Source organism: Diceros bicornis, chromosome 29 (assembly GCF_020826845.1).
Source record: "Diceros bicornis minor isolate mBicDic1 chromosome 29, mDicBic1.mat.cur, whole genome shotgun sequence".
Lineage (NCBI taxonomy): Eukaryota > Metazoa > Chordata > Mammalia > Perissodactyla > Rhinocerotidae > Diceros > Diceros bicornis.
The window spans coordinates 40,561,476-40,573,677 of NC_080768.1; the positions used below are offsets into that span (position 1 = coordinate 40,561,476).

The 12,202-nt window shown below is 50.7% G+C and overlaps 1 protein-coding gene across 10 annotated transcripts in view; it reads left to right on the top strand.

Annotated features, from left to right (window-relative positions):
• Positions 1 to 6,513, top strand: part of CSGALNACT1 (chondroitin sulfate N-acetylgalactosaminyltransferase 1) — a 348,338-nt gene extending 341,825 nt beyond the window's left edge. For all 10 annotated transcript variants that reach the window (XM_058525340.1, XM_058525345.1, XM_058525341.1 and 7 more), the window contains 2 exons: positions 2,118 to 2,199; positions 4,865 to 6,513. In XM_058525340.1, the coding sequence (XP_058381323.1) occupies positions 2,118 to 2,199; positions 4,865 to 5,154 (372 nt within the window). In that variant the 3' untranslated portion in view covers positions 5,155 to 6,513. The remainder of the gene's footprint in view (positions 1 to 2,117; positions 2,200 to 4,864) is intronic.
• The last annotated feature ends 5,689 nt before the right edge of the window (positions 6,514 to 12,202 follow it).

Here is a 12,202-nt window from a genome sequence, read left to right on the forward strand (position 1 = left end):
GTGGTCTGCTGTGCGCTGGAGAGCACTCACTCCCAGCTGGGCTGCCTGTGGAGGGCCCGCTCCAGTCGGCGAGCCTCTGAGGACTGCACTGCATCTTGCCCTGATACTACGTGCTGTGGCCCGACCACGTCAGTTCCCACCAGCGGCTGAATTTCTCTGAGCTCTTCAGATGGCGGCTCTTCATGGCTTGCCGGCTTTAAAGCCGACGCTAATAAGTGTGTATCTAGCACGTTCCCCAGTTCACACATCAGTTTGTCTGTCACACTGGCTCCAGGCGAGGGTCATTCTTCACCTCGTTCAACCTCCCCAGGCACTGGGTCCACTCAGCCCGGGTCCTGGGATGGCTATCTCCTGCAGGCCCTCTTCCTTCCCAAACCCTGGCCCATGGTTTGTCCTGTTTGGAGCTTTCTCTTTTAGATTCCATGTAGACCTCAGCCAGATATTTGAAGTTTGGATACTGGCATCTCTCTTTGACTCCATTTTCATCCAGAAGCTCAGAGGCCTTGTCGTGTCCTGGCTGGCAGAAAGGGTATACACTGTTAGCTGCACACTAACAGTGAACCTGGTAGGACTGGGATGCAGAAACCATTTTTAAAAAATGACTCAGTGGAGGTTTTTCCAGACTTGCCTGCCCTGCAAAATCTCTCCAGTTGCTACTAATGAAATTGTCTTGTCACTTGGGAGATGTATAACAGGGCTTTGTTCTGAAGAATTGAGAGCATCTGCTGGGGCCAGCACTAATTGACACAACCTCTCTTGGTCCTTACTTTTCTGTGCCGGTCCTGACATGGCGAACAGGAGTGCAGCGACATCTGCGTGTAGGTCATAATGAAAATGAGATGGCTTCACAGGTTACACAGTAAATGAAATTTAAGTTCATCATCCCTCCTGCCAGCCATTTGTGGAGTATCCTGTGGCCTGTGGTGTGGATAAAGTGCAACTTCAGGAAGAGGGAATAGCAGTAATAGGATGAACGTTCGGATGTCGGAGCTGGGAGAGACCTTAGGGGCGAGTTACTCAACCTCCTCATTTATAGGAAAGGGGATAGAGGCTGGAAGAAGTGAGGGACCTGCCTGAGGCAAAAAAGCCAGCCCGTGTCTGGGGGGCCAGGACACTGGTGCTCCTCCCCAGCGCACCCTGCTTCTGATGAGCCGACAGGAGTCCTAGAGGGAACGTTCAGAAATCCCAGTGGATGGGGGCCTGCTGCAGCCTCCGGCCCCTTCCCCTGGGAGGGGACTTCCTTTCCTCTAAGCACCTATGTTAACTACAAGAAAGAATCACGAAAAATAACTAGTAAGTTCTCAAAACCATTCCCAGAATTACCTCAGCCAAAAATATATACACAATTTTTTTTTAAGTCTTGCTGCTTCAGCAGATACATTGGAAATTTGCTTGCAAGTGAGAGACGGAGCAGGGCCAGGGCGGGCCCCTCGCAGCGAGGCAGCCTGGCACTGTTGAGCTGCTTTGTGGAGCAGTTTGGTTCTAAAATCGTTGAAAGAGGAATGGACAGAGTCTTGCTTTCGAGCCTGGACTCTTTGTGCCTCTTTGCTCAGTGAGCGAGTCAGCAGGGCCGGAGCAACACGCTCAAGTCTCGGGCTTTCTTTTTGTTCCCTGAGGGAGTCCTGTTTGTGTGCTGTTCCCCGGGCGGCTGAATTTTGAGTTGTTCTCGATCCCATTTCTCAACTTCCTGAGCCCTTAGCTGGCTCCCTGCCCGGCCCTGTGAGGCGAGGCCTCCATCTCTCGCTGGCACTGGTGTTGGGCCGGACACGTAGGTGGCTTTTCCATGGCGCTGCGCAAAAACTTGCTCTCCCGCTTTGTTTTTGAGAGAGTATGTGAGTGTGTGTGTATGAGAGTGTGTGTGTGTGTGTTCATGCCTACACCCTAGAAACATTCCAGCCAAAAATCACAAGGCGCCGTTTTGGGACTGGTGAGCTTACTGTACTCCTGACTGTCTGAGAGGACGCAGATCCATCGCGGTTCCCACAGGGCTGTGGCCGCCTCCCCACCAGGGGCCGGGCGGGCTCCCCGTTGCACGGTGCTCACACGAGTTTATGAATACTCTCGTTTATTTCTCTCCCTCTGTCCTGCCCCCTCACATGATGGTGCTCTCCCTGCAGGTCATCAAGAAGGAAACTGGATTTTGGAGAGACTTTGGGTTTGGGATGACGTGCCAGTACCGGTCCGACTTCATCAACATCGGTGAGAGAGCCCGGCTGCAGCAAGCCTGCACCTCTGCTGCCACCCAGAGGCCGCCGGCCTGCGTGGGCCTGACGGCGTCGCTCAGGTTCCCAGGAGCCGGTGGCAAAGGAGGTGCCATTTCCTAAGAAAAGGCCGTTCCTCCTGTCGTGGACTCAGGGGCTGGACCAAGGGGGCTGGGGGTCTGCGGTCCTTTACCCCTGTCGTCTCCCCGGCACCTCTCAGTCACCCCCAGTAGGGCACAGGCGCGCAGTCCAAGGGGGAAGGCAAATGGTTACATGAGGCAGCTCTGAAGCAAGTCCCCAGGTCCCCCTCCAGCCGGGTTCCAGCTCCTGCACCCTGTCATGTGGCACGTCCTGGGCCTCCCCAGTGAGAGGAGCCGTGAGAAAAACAAGGGCAACGTGGAGAACTTTGTCATATCACATGCCAGAAAAGATCCGCATCTCTCTGCTGAACTTCGAAAATTCTAGATGTCACTTCAAGCCCTAAGTGTGCAGTCACTGTCAACATGCACATACACGTGCACATGCATACACATGCACATGTCACACACACATACACGCCCGCAGGTCCCCAGAGCAGAGAGGGGAAAGGCCCTGAGGTTGCAGATGAGGGGACCAACTGTCTTAGAGGCAAAGGGACCTCACAGCAAGTGAGGGACATATGCTGAGGGGAGAGGGTCTCCCGCCCCCTTGGAAATACCACCCCCTCCCCATCCTGGTACTTACTCATGGGCCTGTGAAGGGAGTATGACTGTGACTTATACATGACTAGGGTATGAATGAACAGGCCCCAAATGTTGGTCTTGGGCTCAGGGTGGACCCCAAGCCGGGATGGAGTCAGGGAGGCCCTGCCCTCACACATCGTGGAGATTCCCATCCCTACGGCCTCCCTGCGGCCCCCAGGGCCTACTTATCTTGCTCTCTCCCCGTCTGCTCCCCTCGGGACCAAGGCCTAAAGCTTCTCCTTTTAAGGTCAGTGAGTCGGTCCGAGTAGCTCCAAGTTTCTTTTGTCCAGAGGTGAGGTGGGCTATAGGACTCTAGAACCCTCACAGAAATCACCAGGTTAAAAACCAAAAACAACCAACCAACCAACTTGAAGTGAAAGCCCACAGCAGCCGCAGAGCACCCAGGCCGTCGTGCTCCAGGTGGTGGGTGCGCTCAGACACCCAGCACTAACCACTTGGATGTCTCCAAGAAAGAGTCTTAAATGAGTCTGTGCAAATCAAATTTCCAAAAATGACACATTTTTTAAATTTTCTAAAGGAAAGTTCCATTTCAAAAACTCTTGTTTCCTTGCTCTTTGTGCAAGGAAGATAATTTTGTGATAATGTATGTTTATCAAATTTGGATTTACAACATATAGGATTTCCTAAAGATGGAGCATAGTGCTAACTGAAAAACATGGGAGTGGCAGGCTGGGTAATTGCCATGACTTTGGAATCTTGGGGTCACATCCAGACCCCAGTCATTCTTTGCCGTCTTGATGTATCTGCAAGTGTCTGACTTGCACACCTTTATTTAATAAGTTGTAATGATACCGATAAGTATCATTATAAGATAATTTTAGATATTATAAGATAATGATAAGTCAATTACAGCTAACTGAGGACTGCCCCTCACATCACTATCTCATTTGGTTATGACACCAACTTCATTTTGGGATAAAGAAACCAAAACTCAGGAGAGGTGAGGTGGCAGCTGATACGAGAACGAAGACTCAAATTCCAGGCCCTGACTCAGAATCATACACCTTTCTTTGCCTGGGGCCATCAGCCACTCGTATACTGGCCAGGGGTGGGAGGTTGTGAGTTTCCCTGTGTGTGAGCCCCCCTCTCCAGCCCCAGGGATGGTCTGGATCAGGCAGGGCAGCCGGGGGCTGCATGATGACGCCAAGAGTCCCATCACTGTTTCTTGTAAGGGTCGAGTAAACCCCCTGGGGAGAGAAGGGCACAGTGAGAGAAAGAGGCCACTGCTTCTTTGGTTCTCTTTGAGACTTGGTGGGCTTTAGGTTAAGAAAAGACGTGGGGCAAGTTTGCAAAGGTGAGACTTCAGGGGCCCATCACTCCGTGAAGGAGTCCGTGAAAGGAGAACTTCAGGACTGACTGTGAGGCCAACCCCTGGAAACTGACTGATCTCTCCAGCCTGTGGGGGGAAACAGCTTTGGGGGCCACTTTAGTCTCTGAAAGGAAGAGTGCTTTTGGGCGACGTGATTTTTTCACCCTGAGACCCTGTTTCATCTTTCACACTGCAGGCCCCTGGTTTAGTCTCTGCGGTGGCAGGACGAGGCCACAGTCAAACAGAAATACAAGAATTTTCATCCACAGGTTTCGAGTTGACAAGTGGGGGCCGCTGCAGCTCCCCATCTGAGGCGAGGGCTATTCCTAGCGCTGCTGGGAGCTCTTGAGAGCAGGCGAAGGCGGGGCGGTCTGTTTGCAGTCTTATCTCAAGGAGTGGGTGCTGGCTGCCAGGAAGGCGCTCTCTGTTGGGGATTTCTGAGTTCTCTGACCCAGGTGGACACTTGCATAATTTGAAGGGTGGTGAAACTCATGTCCCCTAACTGCTGATTCCCTCCATGCACAGTTCTGTGCATGGGCAGAGCGAGAAAGCAAATACGGGTCAGGAGATGGCCGCGCAGCGTGACTCAGCAGTGTGTTCCCTCCTGACAGGTGGCTTTGACTTGGACATCAAGGGCTGGGGCGGCGAGGACGTGCACCTTTACCGCAAGTACCTGCACAGCAGCCTCATTGTGGTGCGCACGCCTGTGCGGGGCCTCTTCCACCTCTGGCACGAGAAGCGCTGTGTGGACGAGCTGACCCCCGAGCAGTACAAGATGTGCATGCAGTCCAAGGCCATGAACGAGGCCTCGCACGGGCAGCTGGGCATGCTGGTCTTCAGACATGAGATAGAGGCCCACCTTCGCAAGCAGAAACAGAAGACGAGCAGCAAGAAAACTTGAACTCCCGGGACAGACTTGGGGAGAGGTTTTATTTTTTTCCTTTTGCAATTACTGAACAAGTGGCTGCAACAAGGAAAAGATTTCCATAAAGGGCAAAAAAAAGAATTCGACTGATTGATAGTAAAAGAGACAAGCGGGGAGAGCCTCCGATTTCTCTCTGCCTATTTGGCTTAATGCAACAGGAGTAAAAATCTGCCACTTTGCCTGCAGAAGTAGCCCAGATGCCCCATGCAGTGTCTGACAAAGGTAGAAGGACTGTGAGATGATGAGCCTAATGGCCTGGGGGTTTTGACTGTGTTTACAGCAAAGTGCGATCTGTCTGTTTTCTGTGCTCATTGAAATGAGCATTAAGACCAGTTTTGTAAGAAGTTGATTAGAATGAAAGGCGAGCACATTTCCCCCACACGGATGATGATTGCAGTGGGGCCTAGTGGGTAGGAATACTGAAGTAAGTATCAGAAGGCAGGCGAGGAGACTGTGACGTTTGAAGATACGCTCCTCGCCACCCTTGAGTAGATTAAGCAAAAGCAAATGGACTGAAAAAGAAAAGAAACCATAACGACTGTGTTGTTTCCCCCCAAGATTAACCAAAAATAATCTGCTCATCTTTTTGGTTGTAGTTGTAACTATCTCCATTTGTTAATTTTATTTAAAAATGCACTTTTTTTTTGGCTTGTGAGTTATATTCTGCTTATTTAATTACCAATTTGCAAGCCTTACTAAGAGAGCACAAATTAGCCTACATTTTTATATTATTTAAGAAGATACTTTTAGATGCATTATGAGATCTTTCAGTTCAGAGTATCAGATTGATACCCGGGTGCAAGGACGTGCCAGTGCTGTCCTGTCAGCGCTGCCGGCCCCACCTGCAGTCGCATGGAAGGCGTAGCATGGGGCTGCTGACAGGTCAAGACACAGAGACTGCACCTGAAGAGGAGCAGCTGAACACTGGAGGGAACGAAAATAAGCTTTTTACCTTCACAGAAAAGAAAACTCTTCAGACTAGAACCGTGATTTATTCACAAGTTAAAAAGACACATTTTCTTCTCGGGAGAACTGGAGACCACTTTCTTACCTGTTTAAATAAACCAAAGTATACTGTGTGAACCAAACAATCTCCTTTCAAAGCAGGGTGCTCTTCCTGGCTTCTGGCTTCCATGAGAAGAAATGCAGAAAAAAGTATTTTGTAAGAGATCCCTCCATCTGCCAGAGCCGAGTAGGATGGAAGATTTTGCTACGTGTTCACTCACCCCAGTCTCGGGGGAAAGAACTTAATTATTTTTTAAATTAAGCAGTTCTACTCAGTCACCAAGATGCTTCTGCAAATTGCATTTGATTACAGTTTCCAACTATTTTTTTTTTTTTTTTTTTTTTTTTGTGAGGAGATCAGCCCTGTGCTAACATCCGCCAATCCTCCTCTTTTTTTTTTTTTTTTGCTGAGGAAGACGGCCCTGGGCTAACATCTGTGCCCATCTTCCTCCACTTTATATGGGACGCCGCCACAGCATGGCTTGCCAAGCAGTGCGTCGGTGCGCGCCCGGGATCCGAACCAGCGAACCCCAGGCCGCCGCAGCGGAGCGCGCGCACTTAACCGCTTGCGCCACCGGGCCGGCCCCAGTTTCCAACTATTTTTAAAAAATAAATACAATTAACATTGAGTGGTTTCTACATGCATATGAAAATTTATTAGCCAGCACCAGATGCATGAGCTAATTGTCTGATTCCTTGTCTTCTGTTTGCCCACAGTCAACTCATTGTTTAAAAGCCTCAAGAACATTCAAGCTGTTGGTGTGTAAAAAAAGAAAAAAAAATGCATTGTATTGATTTGTAATGGTAGTTCATAAAATTGAATTAATTAAAACACAGGACATGAATGGAAGGTGGCATTGGACAGCTAATAAAATATAATTAATTTGTTGATATGATTTCTTCTTGCAGTAAGAATACCAAATAATTAGTTTTGGGAAAACAATATTTTGTGCATAGGCCAGGGTTTCTCAACCTTGGCACTATGGACATATTGGGTAAGATCACTGTTTGTGGTGGGGCTGTCCCTGTGCAATGTAGGATGTTTAGCAGCATCCCTGGCCTCTACCCTCTAGATTCCAAGAGCATCTCCCACCCAGGTTGACAACCAACATGTCTCTAGTCATTGCCAAATGTTCCCTGGGGGGCAAAACCACCCTTGGTTGAGAACCACTGGTTGAGAACCACTGGTCGAGAGGGAGGAGAACCATAGTGAAAAACCTGGTCATTCCTACATTTTACTTGTCCTTTTTAATTAGAAGAAATTGAGCAATGATTTCCAAGGCCCATTCAAGTCTGTTTTTCAGATTTTCACCTACCGTGGTGATACTAGAGATTCAGGGCACATGTCTGCCTGTTTCTCTAGTGGTTCCGATGGCTTTGTGGGTCTGCCCTGCACACTCCTGCCCGTGTTCTCCCAGTGTCAGGCGGATGCATTTCCAGCAGGGCTGGCACCGGGGAGCAAATGTTTTGGCCAGGGAATGAGGCTCCATGTCCAGCAGGTGGTGCAGTCCCAGGCTGCCCTCTGTGGACTAACTGGCCATTTGTGCTTGTGTAAATTGCATATCGGAGATGTCCAAGACAGTGGCTAGGAATGGGGTTTTAAAAGTTGCTGAGGGTAGCTGAAGAGAAGAGGAAACAGCATAAATTAAACTATTTCTCTCTTTTGAAAGCTTAGGTAAAACAGTCTTGTCAAAATGTAGGAGCCTCTCAGAGCATGCGCAAGAGTGGATCTGTCCCAGCTCAGGCTGCTGTAAGAACAGAACACCACAGACGGGCTGAACAGCAGACATGGATTCTCATGGCCTAGAGGCTGGGGAGTCCGAGATGATACAGGCACCGGCAGGCCCGGTGTCTGGTGAGAACCCCTTCTCGCTCTGTCTCACGTGGCTGAGAGCAGACTGAGGGCTCACTCTCCTCTGTTCTTAAAAGGGCACTAATCCTGTCATGGGGGCTCCACCCTCATGACCTAATTACCCACCCAAGGCCCCACCTCCAAATACCATCATATTAGGGCTTCAAAATATGCATTTTTGGGGGGGCACAAACCTTCAGGCCACAGCAGGACCTATCCCCATTCCCTGCCCAAGACATACACAGAAGGAGGGTTGAGGAAGGCCCCACTGAAACATTACAAATAGGGGCTTAGAATTTAACCTCAGACAGCAGAGGAAAGCAGTCCTTAACCTGTGGCTTGAAGGACTCAGTCACATTATGTCTGCTAAAGAAGGAGGCTGCCAGGGAAGCACTGAGTCTTGGGCTTGTTTAAGGCCCCTTCCAACCCTCTGCATCGTCCCCGTTAGTACTGTTTATGGATGGCCTGGTACTGCCCCAGTCATCTCCCTGGAGCTGGGTCTTGACTATAAGGCTGGGAACTCCTCTGGGCAGCGGCGTACTAACACAGCCTCAGGAGAGCCAACAGTAGCACCTCTTCCCGCTCCCCATTCAGTAATGCAGGCGGGTGGGTTGGAGTCAACCCTGGTGGCAGTATTTACACCATGGGAATTGGCAATTGGCCAAGGCTACACACCAGGACTCCCCTCCCATCGCCCTGGCCCCCCCCCCCCCCGCCAGTTAGCTTTTACCAGCACACCACTGCCTCCCAGTGGCACACCTCTTGTGCCAGTTTTCCCTCCAGTCTTCCACTTTCTACCCCTCGTTTGTATTCATAAATCTGGCCAACTTGCTTCTCTCCACATGTCAGTGGTGAGAAAATCAGGCCTAGGAATTTTAACAGGCAAACGGAACTTCACACACCCCTGTGTTTAAAATTTTGCCTAAGCCAGGTAGACATAATACATAACCCTGAAAGGTAAGAAAACAGCTACCTAGGACCTAATTTTAATAACTTTAGTTTCAGGGAGAGTCTTCTGATGTTCTCTAGCCTTATCTCAGCTTAGCAGGTTCAGTTCAGTGTGGTGTTAATATCACGGCTTCCCAGCAAGCACCGGGTTCAAATTCCAGTTCTTGCACTTGCAGCCGGTATGGTCTTGAGCCAGTCACTCAGCATCTCTGCACCCAGTCCTCCCTCGAGGAGCGAGTGCAGGCACATCCAGATTGCGTGACTGCCGTGAAGACGAAGTAGGTTGATAGGTGTGAAGGCCTTAGGACACGTCAGGCCCGTGGCAGGCCCTCAGGTGCAGCTGGTACTACTCAGTACCAGCTCAGGCATGCCTGTGCCACAGCTGTGTCTGCTGTGCTCCCAGGCCCAGCCAGCCCCTTCTGGGAGTACTCAGAGGGCCATTATGGGTCACCGTTAGAGGTCATGACCCCTCATGTGTGCACTGTTGTCCTTTATTTCTGCCAGCCTGAAAACAATTTCAATCTGTCTGAAGAAGGGTTACCACAAGTGTGAAATATACAGCAATGGATGCTTTCTCCCTTGAATTGCGTGCTCAGTAATTTGGAGGCAGTTGAGAGGCGTTAGAGGTTTCTGAAGTAGGGAGTGTAGCCAGGCCCCTATGTCGAGTGCCAACCTTCTAAGGCAGGTCATACCGTTGCTTCCGTCTTCCAGGTACAGAAAACCAAGGCTCAGGAACGGTAAGGAACTCACCCAGAGGCCTGGCCAGAAAGTGGCTGGCTCCAGGCTCCTGCGTCATGGTCCCACGGCCAGCTCCAGGGGGCTTGAAGGTTGGGATAGGGGTGGGAGCTTTGACCTGGGGCGAGTCCAGGGACTGTCCTCTTGTGCCTTGGTTCCCACCATCTCGCTGCTCTCCAGCCCCACCTGAGAGAGCCCCGACATGAAGGAAAACTTGTTAACAGCGATCCAGGAACACTGACACGGGCTGGCCCCGCCTCCCTCTGCTGCAGTGTGATGATGGGCAGTTAGGGCACTCCTGCAGGATCCCCAGGTGCTAGACTTAAAGACTGCCTTCAGCAGGAGGGGGAGCAGGTGGGAATACTTGCTTTTTGAAAAAGATCCGACATTGTTTCTGAGAATTGCTGGTCAGAGATAACACCCTTGAGTGGTCCCTTCAGAAGGGCGGGTGTGTTTTACTCCCAACACCCATCAGATAACTGGCAGCTTTGTGTGATCCATATTCTGATTAGCTTTATATTTGAATTCGAAGCTGTTTCTCCTGGCAGGAAGCAGTGCTTTGCTGTTGCTGCCAAAATCTATGGGGGCAGTGCCAGCTGGTTGGGGGTTTGGGTGGTGGTTTTTTCCAACACACAGAGACTGTCCTCCCAGTTGGCAGAGGTGCCTTCAGACTGTCTCTGCAATCCTGCTCCTTTGGACACACCCTCTGGAGAAGTCAGCCCCAGTGCACCTGGGCTGTGTGATGCAGGCGGCAGCCTGGGGAGAGAGGCAGGCGCTGCGTGCCCTCAGGGCCCCCTCCGCCCCACAGCCACCCAGAGGTTCAGTGGGGGGGCCAGGGGGCCGTCAGCGGCCTCTGCCCAAGACTCACCAAATGTCCTTCAGCCTGGCAGCTGGCTTGCCACAGTGGGACGCTTGGTGAACCGGACCTACTCTGCCTCAGCCCGAGAGCCCGATGCTTTAGCTGGAAATGAGGCGAGTACAGTACTGCCGGCCACTCCCTCCACCTCAGTCGTTACTCCCGCGGGCTCTAACCCCTCCGCCAGCCCACGGCCAAACCACCCTCCAGCTCCTGTGTCTGAACTCCAACAGTAAATATCACTGGGCCTGCCAGGGAGTTAAACCCCATTTGAAAAGGTTAAGAAAAGTAAACACAAATTAAAAATAAAAATTAAAAGCAAACAGTAAATCTCAAGTTAAATTTAAAGAAAGGCTGAAGGAAAAATGCATTTAACTACTTGTTCTTTCTTCCAGTTATTAGCCTCAAACGGAGCTGTGTAACAATCGCGCCCATGGCATGTGGGGCTGTCAGGATGGTAGGCGTGGCGCGGCTGAGGAGCCTTTTCTAGAGCTCCGCCACACGACCCGGAGCACCTCCAAAGATGAGGCGCCTGCACTGTTTGGTTGTCGAGGCACAGAGCGCTGGAGGGTTACCACGATCTTGACCCAGTCGGTAGAAGGCTTCGTGAAGGAATGGCCTTTCAATTGAAGGACAGTACAAGCTGATTTAGACTGAGAGGGTGGTGGGGGGCTTGCCCCCTCCCTGGCAATCTGGCTTAGCATCAGCACTGCCTGACCTGTTCAGGAGACAAGGCAGAGTTAATCCCAAAAGGGTCTGGGTTTGTAATAAGTCTTCTGGTCAAAAAGGGAGGCAAATATGTGGGGATTTGTGATCAGGAAGCCCAGGACAACTGCATCAATGTGTCAGAGGCCAATCTGGGGTAAAGACTGGTCACTGCTGACTTGGGGGTCGTCAAAATCAGACAATGGAGAATGCCTTTTCCATGCCCTTTCAAATCCAAACTAAGCGAGCCATTTCTCTGCAAGTCAACTGGCTAATATACTGTGTGATTCATCATTATATCCCTTACTCTTTAAAAGTTTCCCTTTCCCCCTTAAAAGTCATCCCAGAAACTCTAGCAAATGGGCCGTTAGGACGCACAGCCCACTGGTTACATCAGCTGGGCTGGCGAAGAAGCAGGGAGCACGTGGGTCCTCGCCTTGTTGGACCAGTGATTCACCAGGAATAACTGCCCCTTGAGGAGAACCTGATCTCTGCCAGGCACTTCCCATATTTCTTTTCTAAGCCTCAGAACCCAGTGAGTGACTTCAGTAACTCCTGTTTCCAAGATGAAGAAGGTGAAGCTCAGACAGGCCTAGTATCTTCTTTAAGATGCCACACAGCTGGTTGATGGTGTAGCCAGGATCTAAACCCAAACCCGCTGGGCTCTTCCTCTACCATATCAAGCTACCTCGTTACAAATCATGTGTTGTTACCACACAATAACAAGAGGACACTTTTATCACTCTCGCCTCCTGACAGTGTCAATCTGGGGCAGCAGTGAGCAGTCTAAAGAGCCTGTGTGGGCAGACAAGGGAGCAGAGCAAGTACACCAAAACAGATGCCCTGAAATCTGCACTGCAGGCACAAGAGCAGAACTAACATCGCAGAAATTTAATCTGTGGTGTGGAAGGACAGGGATGAGG